At 30.8% G+C, this 11,699-nt stretch overlaps 1 protein-coding gene across 2 annotated transcripts; it reads left to right on the forward strand.

The window, feature by feature from the left end:
- Positions 1 to 81: 81 nt before the first annotated feature.
- LOC141456852 (uncharacterized) lies at positions 82 to 7,343 on the forward strand. Of its 2 annotated transcripts, none has more exons than XM_074133189.1 (6): positions 82 to 371; positions 698 to 849; positions 927 to 1,166; positions 3,432 to 4,256; positions 4,924 to 5,103; positions 5,621 to 7,343. In XM_074133189.1, the coding sequence occupies exons 2-6, from the start codon at positions 742 to 744 to the stop codon at positions 5,846 to 5,848; spliced, it is 1,581 nt and encodes a 526-aa protein (XP_073989290.1). In that variant the 5' UTR covers positions 82 to 371; positions 698 to 741; the 3' UTR covers positions 5,849 to 7,343. The 2 variants fall into 2 exon arrangements, with proteins under 2 accessions (XP_073989290.1, XP_073989289.1); XM_074133188.1 differs by having other exon boundaries at positions 701 to 849.
- The last annotated feature ends 4,356 nt before the right edge of the window (positions 7,344 to 11,699 follow it).

Raw genomic sequence — 11,699 nt, forward strand, 5'->3', positions numbered from 1 at the left:
AACAACTTCCACAGCTGATTATTTTATTTGCCACGGCCTTTAATGAAAAAAAGTCATTTTACTACCAGCTGATTGCATCGTACAGTGAGGCACCTGAAGTATCATGTTTTGTTATCGTTGTTGGATTTTTAAGTTCTTTCAAATTTTGTGTGATTGTGTACGAGAATAATTTGTTGTTCAGAGATTTTAATCCATCTATAAGATCAGTTTTAGAAAGTTATGTCATTAAAAAATGACATCATGTAACCTAGTATAAATACAAGTACTTAGTAGACATTGTGTGTAATTTTTCGTTTTTTTAAGCAGAATCGTAGGATAATAAATTGAAAGGCCTTGGGTAAATGTACTGATAATTTTCCAAATCTACTAAGGTACGTTTCTGATAATATTACATATCGGGATTCTTTAAACATTTTTAATAATACAATAATTTTATCAAAATCCTTTTTTTTCTGGTAACATTACTAACAAATACTGCTTCATTCTAAAATTTGCGTCCGATCTGAGTAAAAGGTTGCATTAGAGAAAAAGGTTTATTAGGAAAATACGTAGAATAATATTTGTGCATGTCAAAACATAGCTATTTACTTTCTGATACGCTCATTTTCCATCTCATTAAAGTAAAACTCAGGTAGAGAAGATTAAGGTTAAAGTACATGTAATTAGTAAATTATTCTTACTTTTTTTTTAATTTCAGCAGAATAACAAATAATATATTTATATACGCATTTATTTATATATATGGACGGAATACCTGTAAAAATTAGTGAAAATTACAAACCTCCTAGAAAATTGACTCTGCCAGGTTGTATTTTGAATCGAATTAATTCAGAAATTAAAATAGAACCTGTAAGTAATATATAAATAGGTCAGTGTGAATTAACCATAATGTTCTCATATCATATTTATTTTTTCTTTGTTTTAAGTATAACTTCAATGTAGAGCGTTCGGTGTTGGAGCATTTAGCTCTTCTGAAAGAAGCTAAAAGAAAGCAGTGTGAAAAAAAGCAATGTAAGAGAGATGATTGGCTTTCCAAGACAAAATTCAAGGAACCTCCTGAGAATGATTCATTCTCCTTGGATACTAGCAGTCAAGTGCCACAGGAGTCTACAATGCTTACACCAGTACCAATTTCTTCAAATTGTAGAATCGAACCTTCTCGTCAGGTAAACACTTTTTATTAAATTTATGGTCGTATGAATTTGTCTTTTATTCTTCATTTAGCACATACTAGTACTAATACACTTAGTATTCCCCAGGAGATTATTATGATCTCTGAAATGAATATAGTACATACCAGATCTCTTCATAAGTGAAGTGCACAGAGTGAGATACTTCCGATTCTGATGGCTTCGAAATTCGCTGACTTATGCTTTTGAAGTTTATTTCTGCCTAATATTCTTTCATTTTTTATTGTGGCTTCATGGGTTGATTGCGGTTACGATAATTCCTAAAATCGTAAAAAATTGTTTTATACATTACGAGTTCTCAGGAACACCATGCCTTTTGTGTTTTGTGTTAAACTGAAGTTATTTTGCAACATACTTTTCAGTAATTGTGTACGTAGTTGGTAACAATCAGTCTTACTTAATTCCTCTTAAACGAGTAATATCGCTGTACGTTTCCATTCTAACTCGCTAGCATCAATGAACTTGAACCGGGTAGTATTTTTCGCTCATCTTCAGCTAGAGGAGCTATCATCCGGCAAATTAAAGTATCTTTAAGGTGAGCGCACGCCTAAACTGGTTGATAAATAAAACATAAACCAGAAAAAATGGAAAAGATCTCCTTTCCCACTTGCATTGGGCCCAGACATTGTTCATTTCTAAATGTTATGTGATTTTTATGACTGCATTACAACCTACTTTCTACTTCGATAAAATTGATCAAGTTAATTTTGAAAGTTGAAGTATGTTTTCAATAGAGTTTTACTGTCTATAATAAGTTTTTAAGCTCAAATATCAGCAGTTTCCTTTTTTATTTTTTGTGAGTTTGTCTATTCTGCAAAGTAATATATCTGCTTTACCTATTATCTTGGAATAAGCTATAACTTCATTATATCCAAATATGGTATTAAGTTGAGACCATAACTATCACTGGAGAGATCTTATAAAAGAATACTTAAGGTTGCGGTTCCCAAAGAATCCATAAAAACAATTTTCTAGGGAAAACGATTCGAATAAAATAGGTAGTATTTGCCCGTCAGTAGCAAAATTAAACTAGTTTCAGTTCTTCATTTTAAGAGGAATAAGAAAAATTAAACTGCGATTTCAGGACTTTTTACTAAAAGGGCAAAGAAAAATTAAACATCAAGTATGCATAATTGCAATACTTCCCTAGCTGTAAGAGTAAGATGGCACTATCATCTAACGCAGTAAAGGTAGAACCACTTGTTCCTGCCAAATTTAATCAAAATCGGGCGAAGATTATTGGTAATATAACATATTAAACTCCCTTTCTAATGTTTTAGGCATCAAAAACCACAAAAGCTATATCCACTTAGAATTTCGTATCGCTTGACAATTCATTCATTTAAATCGGTTCAAGCATCAATAATTTGACCGGATTGCAGTTCATCCCTTACTAGGTGTAAGAGCAGATTAGCAATTTAATGTCAACTAGAAAAACACTAACTTTCTGGAAAACATTATCGAAATTGGGGTAAGATTTACAAAGAAATTTAAATTAATAGCTTTAGAGGGGTCCTTACTTACGTGTGGCAAACGTCTCTGTATTCAGCGTTGAGACCGACAGCAGCTATATCATTGATTTAAAATTATACCTTCTACAACTCATTACGCATAATCACTAGAACATTGCAATACATACGACTTCTAGAGCAAAATTTTCTCTACAATTCGATAAAAAATTCATTAAAATCAGAACAATAAAAAGAGAGATATAGAGGTTTGAAATTTGATAGATTTACAAAACCTCTAAAATTTAACCTTCTATATCTCAATGACTAGTATCACTAAATCATTGCTATTTGAATCAATTATAGAGCAGACTTTTCTCTACATTTGGGTAAAGAAATCATTCTATTTTAATTCTATTCAATTTCTTTTGAAAAGTGCAGGTAATATTTTTCTCTACACGACGTCTTATTTCTTTATAAGATGTACAATATCCTAGAAAACTAACTGCTCTTTTCTGAAATTCTATTTTTTTTTGTGCAAGAAGTTGATGTTAATTTCCATCCGATTAACCTAATCCATAAAACTTCATTTATTCTGGTTAAATTGGTCTCTTTATTAAATCTATTGAATTATAAATTTATAGTTAAGTGAGTTTAAGGAAAGACGATTCGTGATTAACATTATGTCAGGCTTGAAGTTCTAAGTTATTTATTATATGAAAAGTGGTCTGTGACCTTTTGTGAAGGTTTTTTATAAATCTATTTAAAGCATTATGTTGTTCTTTTGTTTTAGGAAGGACAAATAAACCTGTCAGATTTTGAAAATGACACATCAAGTCCTTTTGATAATGTAGAATTGAAAACGATCAATGAAATGGAGGAATTGGCCCATGTTCTTGGAGGAACTTCCTTAAAAAATGAAACATCACTTAATTTAAAAAATCCTATAGGTGGTAATGTTCATTTACCAAATGGTTACACAAGTCACCACTGGGGCACAACGCCCAGTACATATTCATATTCTGGAGTCTATGGTTCTGGAAATAATGTGATGGCTGGTGGCAGTGCTGTCACAGTTTCCTCCCCACACATATCTTCCGGCCCGTTGTCATACATGCATTCAACCAATGATACACTATACACCGGCAGTTCTGTTTATACTGGTAGTACAGCTCTACACCTTCCTCATTCCTACAATATGCCCCAAGGTAGTACAATACACCGTGATAATTATAATACAAATGGTATGTACGCACCAACATATCAAGTTCATGAAAGCGTCCACAAGCCTCGTATGATATCTCAATTACCGCCTTACACACCTTCTTGTAGTACAGCTTCGACACATAATACATTTGTGTCTTCCACAAGCAGTCATCCTAAACCACATAATCCTTTACAATCGTATATTCCTACTAGTAGTTCTCTACAGTTATTGACCATATCTTCTCCACCATCTCAAGTGGCATCATGCAATCTCTCAGCAACGAGAACTCAAGTTTTGCAAGAAGAGAAAGATGATGGTGGTGTTTCAAGAATACTTGATGATTTAAGGAAGCAAGTGTTATTGCGTAAATATGAATCACAGCGAAGGCCTCCATCTCCTTCCGTTTCTTCCGTAAGTTATATCAAATTTATATAATAATGCTCTTTACTGGGAAAAAATGTGTTTAAGGCTCTACTGGGTATCTTTTTCCCTTTCTCCCTGGGGAAGGTTAGAAGTAGGAAAATAAGAGCCATCTTAGGCTTAAGTCCCGTGTCCGTTGGCACCTCCTAGTAAAAATAATCAGGTACTAACAATATTCTATCTAACTTATATTTACATTAACTGTAAATAGATGGATAATTCGTATATCAGCAAAAGTTGGTTAAGTGATAAAAATGCCCTAAAAATTTTGTTAGATATTTCATTTCAGAAAAAAAGTAACAATAATTGCAACCTGCTTAAATAAATAATGAATGACTTTTTGAAAAATATAATTAATAGATCATGTACGATATGTTCACAAAGAAGATTATTGGAACCATTTTAGAGAAAATCGCTGAAAAATACAAATTCTCTAAAGTGGCACGCACTTCCAGTGCATCAAATTTTGAACTTTATTTCAAAACTTTGTTCGTATTACATGTAAATATATAGTTGTTCATTACCCACTTTTTCTAATTATTAGAATTATTTGTTAATTTTAAATCTTGAAATTAGTTCTTAATGTTTTTTAACTGCTGAACTTTATAAGAGTAATACAATAATTTTAAGCATTAATATGGTTTATATATTTTTGTAGGATTTTGTTAAAGCAGTCAAAGCATCAGCTAGCCGACATAATGATACTAGTAGTATAGGCGATGCATTAAGTCATTTGAGTTTACAGAGTCAAGAATTCGCCAAAAATTTAGCTGAAATGGGTTTCCCACTGAATAGAGTAGCCAGAGCTACTCAGAAGTTTGGAACGGATGAAGCTAAGGTATTTATTACTTAATGAAACTTTATAACGTACTTCTGTAAAATTTTCTCGAAAGCCTTTAATTTTTTTGATGTTAAGAACGATTAAAAAAAAACAAAAATCTTAATACTAAGATTTCCGGCTCACTGTCCGGTGATTTACAGTGTTGTAACTAGAGAACACTATCTGGAGGCCGGCATTGCACTGAAAAAAGCTCCGAGTGCCAATAACCTCAGATATTGACACGCGTTAAATACAAAAAAAGATCTAGGTTTCCCAATAATAGTTTTGTAAAAAATAACCAAATGTTTGCCCTTTAAATGGTATAAGAAAGATGGATGCCCGGGCACCCTGAGAAGTTACTCAGGGTAATAATGTACTCTCAAGTGCATCCACTTTATATGGTGCCAAGAAATGCTGCCTTTTTTTTTGTTAATTGAAATATTTGCCATACTCTTATATGTTGTTCTGTGTTTCTGTGTCCCCAAAATGTAAAGAACGGAAGAAACATGTTAACAATTTTTTCTTTTTTGATTAGGTTATTGAATTTTTATTACAAGTGCAGTCATTAGAAGAAAAAAATTACCCGGAAGGGCAAATAGAAAAAGCGTTATTCATACATCATTTTAAAGAAGATGAAGCAACTACTTATCTAGAAAATTTGAATCAGATAATGAAGTTGGGGTTCAAGGAAGAAGATGTGGAATTGGCATTATCTAAAACTTCCAATAATAGAGATAAAGCCTTAGATATACTTATTTCATAACAGCAAGAACAAATTACAGTTGCCAAATTGGCTTCTCCTTTGTATTTAATTCTGATTTAATTTTTTATTTTTTATTTTGTTTAAATGCGATTCATATAATTACAAAAAATACAGACTGAATAATACAGCTACTTTAAGGACGAATTCAACGCATCACTTACCCTAGACTTCATGTATTTTTTATTATTTAAGACTTCGTTGCTACCTTGTACATAAAAGAATGTAAAACTTCTCATATATATATAACATATGATATATATATATGATATATATATTGATATATATATATATATATATATATATAAATATTATATGTACATTTTAAGTAAATATAGTAATTTATATAATAGAGCTCTTGCCTGATAAATTTTGCTAAAGCAATTGTGCTTTTTTTTCTTTCTCTTTTACCAACGCGAATGTTCCTTTATTAACTTGCTGATGTTGATGTTTTCTTCGTCAAAAAATATGCTCAGTAATTATTTAAGCATGTTTTGTGTTAAAGAAATAACTATATGCGGATATTATTTTATTAAGTTAATAATTATGCTCATTGTGCATACATTCAGCAATTTGCTTTAATAAGTTTTTGTACATACTTGTTTCTTTGTTTGCTGAGAGGAATTTCAATCGGTTGATTATCCTTGGAGTCTTCTGCAAAATACAAATAGTAAGCAGGTAATGGTTGATCATACTTGGACGAGCGATTTTGAATGAACACATTTTCAATAAATGAGCGTATTTGCATTTGACGCCCGTTGGTTGTGCGAATGATTCGAGGCTTTTAGGATGTGAGGTGCGTTGTCTCATAATTATTGATTATTAGTCCTAAACTCATGACATCAATGATTCTTGTCAGTCTAGTATCTTAGGAGTCAACCTAGGCAAAGCTGAGCAACATCTATTTAACGTTCTCATTCACGGGAAACTTTATTACTACACTTCTACTGAAGTATACTATGCGTCTACTGATTTACTCTGCTAAATCACAGAATGAAGAAAAGTATCTAGATCAATGCTACTCTCGAGATATTTCTTCTGAAATTTGATTTAAGCCTCGAATCCTCTCGCATCCACGTTCCAAAAGGCTTACTTATGTTAGATCTGCCAATGTTTTGTTCCACTCTATTATTTCAGTGTCGATTTTTTTTATTTATATATTTATCTTAAATTATTTATTCAATTTTTTTGTACTTTAACAACTTATGGAACTGTCCTACCAGGCAGTTTTAATGATTGAAGAAGATTAAGTCTAAGTAATAAACTATGGCATATTTAAAAGTATTTAAGAAGTAGGATTATATATTCTAGTCGTATGGGCCTTGTGGTTTTTACAAGAAAAAGACATTACATAATATAGCATAAAATAAATACTTTATTTAATATATTTATGCATGTAAATATTTAATCATGCAGGTGCTTAGAAATATATAATGTAGTATAATCTAAGAACAATTAAAATAACTGATGTATTTTTGTGATGGTTAAAATTACTGAATTTTATTTATTTTTTAAGGCAAGTATGTATTTATATATTATATTGAAAATGTGGTTAGGTCCACAGTGCTGGATAATATTTTTGCTTTTATCCGTCTTAGCACACAGTTTATTGTTTCCTGACCGGTTTCGGACGTTCGTACATGATCAGAGATAGATTTATCAGTTTGGTGCAGAGATTTCGACTTCACTTACGTCACCGTCTCGCACTAATTTGTGGGAACTGTTGTGTTAGTGGACGTGGGCTTTCTATATATTCCAAATTCTAAGTTATTTTCTCCTTATAAGTGTGTTAGTCAGGAAGTTAAGAGTTTTGTCAGTCTAATATTCGTATGTGAAATTTAGGATAAGATGAACACTATTTAGGGAAGTCTATATTTTGCAAATGTCCAGATATTGTTTGAGTATGAATAATTTGTTGTCTACATAACGTATGTAAAATTCTTCCTTCAGTATGGTACTTGTGTTAAAAATGTTGCATAATTATTTCAGTCAATATTGTGAATGTGGGATGTCCCATTCCTAATCCGTCATTAGCAAGGTAATAGTTATTTTTAATTCTAAAGTAATTTTGTTTGACGGTAGTTTCGGTTAGAGCTATTAAGTTGGTCAATATACCGTTTTGTATTTTCATCTTTTAGTTTCTGTTTCTGAATATCTAAATTGTCTCTGATAAAGATATCAGAGAAGAATGTAATAAATTGATATGAGGCGTGATGAGGATGTCAGTTCTGTGTCTTTCATTAAGTAGATAACGTTTTGTATGTTTTCTTGAGTTTGTGTTATCAAAATCCTATCTAGTGCTTTAGCATAGTTAGTGCTTGGACGAATAGAGAAGTTTGTGAACTTTTGCAAGTGCACTCAGAATAAGTGCTGTGGGATTGATTTATGGATACGAATTTGATTGCTACACTAAATCTATTTCTGATAATGGATGTAAGTCCGAAACCAGTTTGGGATACAATAAACATGCGTGCTATGATGGATAAAATCAAAGATATATATTTAAATTTATATATATAATCTTTTTACAAAATACACCATTATCAGTATTTTTTTTTTAAAAAATCTTTTCGAATGGAATTTTAGTTTATACATATATGTATAAAAGAATATATATAATGCATATTATTACATAAATGCATAATATATATACATGTTTAGTAAGTAAACAAGCAATCCAAAAGTGCTTCAGTTGTTTGAGAATTCAACAAAACACACCGCGTTTCCTCTTTGTGAGTTTTCAATGATATTTTTTGTAGTCATTTGTACAAAAATGTCTGGTTAGCAAGTGTAACTTGTTTTTTGTAATCATTCAGAACATCCACTGCAACGTAATTCTTATCCTTTTTTTTTCAATTGTTAGAAAAACACAAATTACAGATGAATAAAGATTAATAACGTCCCAGTGTATGCTGTGCTCTTTTGATTCATTAAAAAGTATGCAGCTCAAGAAACTGTCTTCACTTTTCTTCACCCTTCGACGGTTTTAGGATTTTCTTTTTGTTTATTTAAAAATACAATTTTATCAGATGTATGTCTTCCAAAAATATATAATCATTTGTATAATACGTCACTATCTTACATTTTTGTTCATAAAGTTCACTTACTTTAAATTTTTGTTGTTACATTTTTGTTTTATTTTACACCTATACAACTGTTCTGTAGCGTAATTTCAATACGTTCATATTATTATTTACACAAACTTGTTTTCAACTGTAATTATTATATTACATATTGTGTTAACCGCGAAAAGATATGACGTGTAAGGCATAACGAATAAATCTGGCCATAAGTTATGGTGGACAACATGGCTATCGCTGGTTTAACTGAAAACCACTCCCAAGAAATTAGGACCTATCTTAGAAGTTATCGAGCAACATGGGTACGAGATAGATCATTTTCTTTGCCAAGAGCACGAAAAAAAATTTGGCTGCCGTCACGAAAACTGTAGGTAGGTTAGCTACCCCTTGTTCAAATCTCTTTTTCTTTTCTGAATTCCGGGTACTAACTGAGGATGTCAATGTCCTTTACACAAATAACTGAGCTAATTAATACCTTCCCTAATTTGCTTAATTATTATGTAAATTGATCGTTTGCTGGATTTAACCACGGACTTCAACTGAGAGAAAATATTTCTTAATATTTAAGGTTAAGAACTCATTTCAATCTTCTGTTAAATGTACTTAAAATATTTATCAGAAAAAAGATTTTTTTTTAAGTTAAAAAATACTGATATTGGTGATATTTGTTGCGAACAAATGAAAATATCCGTTTAAAACTAGAAATGTTGCCTTTTTATTAAAAATAAAATATAATAATAATTAATAAGCAATGATCTAAAATTGCTTTAATTCTTCTGAAGATTTGCAGCCCTAATTAGGGTGTATTTAAAAAATTAAATCATGGCAATTACCATGATTAATATCCGTCTAATTACAAATTAATGTATTTTTATCAAGCCTAATTGCGCATGAAGTACGTAAAAATAGATCATTATAAAAGTGTGATTTAATAAAGAGAAAAACTGCAATAATATAACAATAATTCAGAAATTATTTTTAAAAAAATTGGGCACGTTTCAATTTAGATTTCATAATTTTTGATAAATCAAAACCTATCCTTTATCTGTATCCTGAATTAAATTCCTGAATATTCTTGATTGATCTTTTAATCAAGCTGCTTCCTCTTGCTAGCTCAAAATGGAAGAGAGTGTGAAGGAGCTTAACCCCTTAATGCACAGTATTTTTGAAAAAAACCCGCTATATTTTATACGATTAAGTAAGTGTTATAGCTTGCAATCCCATGTAAATGATAAATATCAATAAAACGATTGTTTTTCTTTGCTTTCACATTATTTTCAATTCTCGATTATATTCGAGTGTGAAAAATTATAGCAGCATAAAGTACAACGCCGCTCGAATTATCTCGAGTGTGCACAGTTTGGCCAATTTAGCGCGCTCGAGTTAACTCGAGCGTGCGCGTTAAGGGGTTAAAGGGATCCTAGTTCTCATAGAGATTAAAGTACGATCAAATCAAACTAATTTACTTATACACTAATCTCTGTGTGGGTCTTAAATTAAATTTTCACTTACTACAATAATTTGCAGTTATATTAATTTTTTTCTTGATTACAATTTTTTTTTTTACGCCAAAGTGAATATAGAGGAAGCATATCATCATCCATCATACTACTTTTGAAAATAAAGCACTGAGGTAATAATTTTCGCTTACTTGCAAGTAAGAAAAAGTAAAAGAATGGTGGGCTAGGATATTATTATAATGTTCCATTAATATTAACGGACTTTTACAATCTAAACTTTTGGTAATTAAAAAGGTCCATGTATCTTCAGATCAAAAAAAAAAAAAAGTAAGAACGAATGAGGCTCTTCTTTCGTATCTCCTCGGAATATTTCTTTATTAGCAGAAACCGATGAGCAATCTATCCTTAAATTGAAAGATAATTCATCAAACAATTTTTGTTTAATATAAAATTAAGTGGATCTAAGGACATTTTGTTACGTATTTACGATTCATAATTTGAATCACCTGCACTGATAAGGGAACGCGAGCAGATTTTCTAGTTGAAGACTATCTTTTGGTTCTGAGGATTTAGGTGATAAAATAAAATTTTAATTATTTTGTTAAAAAAAAAACTCAAAAACTACTCAATTTATTTTGTAAAGTTTCATTTCCACAAATTTGGGATTTTACGGCCTTAATTAATTACTAGTGTTAGGTGCTGTTACATCTAAACGACAATATAATTTAAACTTAGCCAGCTGCCTCCAAAAAACAAATCTTAACATAAAATGTAAAGATATTATTGCAGAATTACTTGAGCACAATAAGATTAGGAAGTTTAAAGTAAAGTACTGGATCCAGTTATGAGAAAATCTATTCAGAAAAGTTATACAACTGTTCGCGGAATTTCCTTCTAACTCGAATACAGGAGGGCCTTTATAACTTGAAACACAACATATTTATACTTCATACAGAAATTGATTTAATATTGAAATTTTGTTGTTTTGTATTGTGTTCTGAGTTTGTCTATTGATGTCTAAGCTAAATAATAATTCATGACACTTGGACTTGACAGACCCTTAAATTTTAACTTAGTCCGCAGCCTAACCAACCAACATTCTCGAATGTGCTCTTAATCAGATTTCTTAAGAAATTGTTCAAATAAAAGACAACAGTACAATGTGTATTGCCGAGGTTTAAAAAAAAAGGGCAATTTTCAAGGTTATTTAGTCGTGTCTCCTGGTGGTTGGATCTTAAATTTCAGCTTCCATTTCATTTTTGAGTTATTTGTTATCACACCTCAAACCTTTTTTTTTTTTTTTTAAAAAAAAAA

Source organism: Rhodnius prolixus, unplaced genomic scaffold (genome assembly GCF_049639745.1).
Source record: "Rhodnius prolixus isolate KJV_2025 unplaced genomic scaffold, Rpr scaffold_10, whole genome shotgun sequence".
NCBI lineage: Eukaryota > Metazoa > Arthropoda > Insecta > Hemiptera > Reduviidae > Rhodnius > Rhodnius prolixus.

What these genes read in the sequence shown, in the direction of transcription:
- LOC141456852 (XM_074133189.1), top strand. Translation starts at nt 742, where the DNA reads ATGGACGGAATACCTGTAAAAATTAGTGAAAATTACAAACCTCCTAGA. An exon ending in CAGAAATTAAAATAGAACCT is followed by an intron (nt 850 to 926) that starts GTAAGTAATATA and finishes CTTTGTTTTAAG; the next exon opens with TATAACTTCAATGTAGAGCG. An exon ending in CATCTCCTTCCGTTTCTTCC is followed by an intron (nt 4,257 to 4,923) that starts GTAAGTTATATC and finishes ATATTTTTGTAG; the next exon opens with GATTTTGTTAAAGCAGTCAA.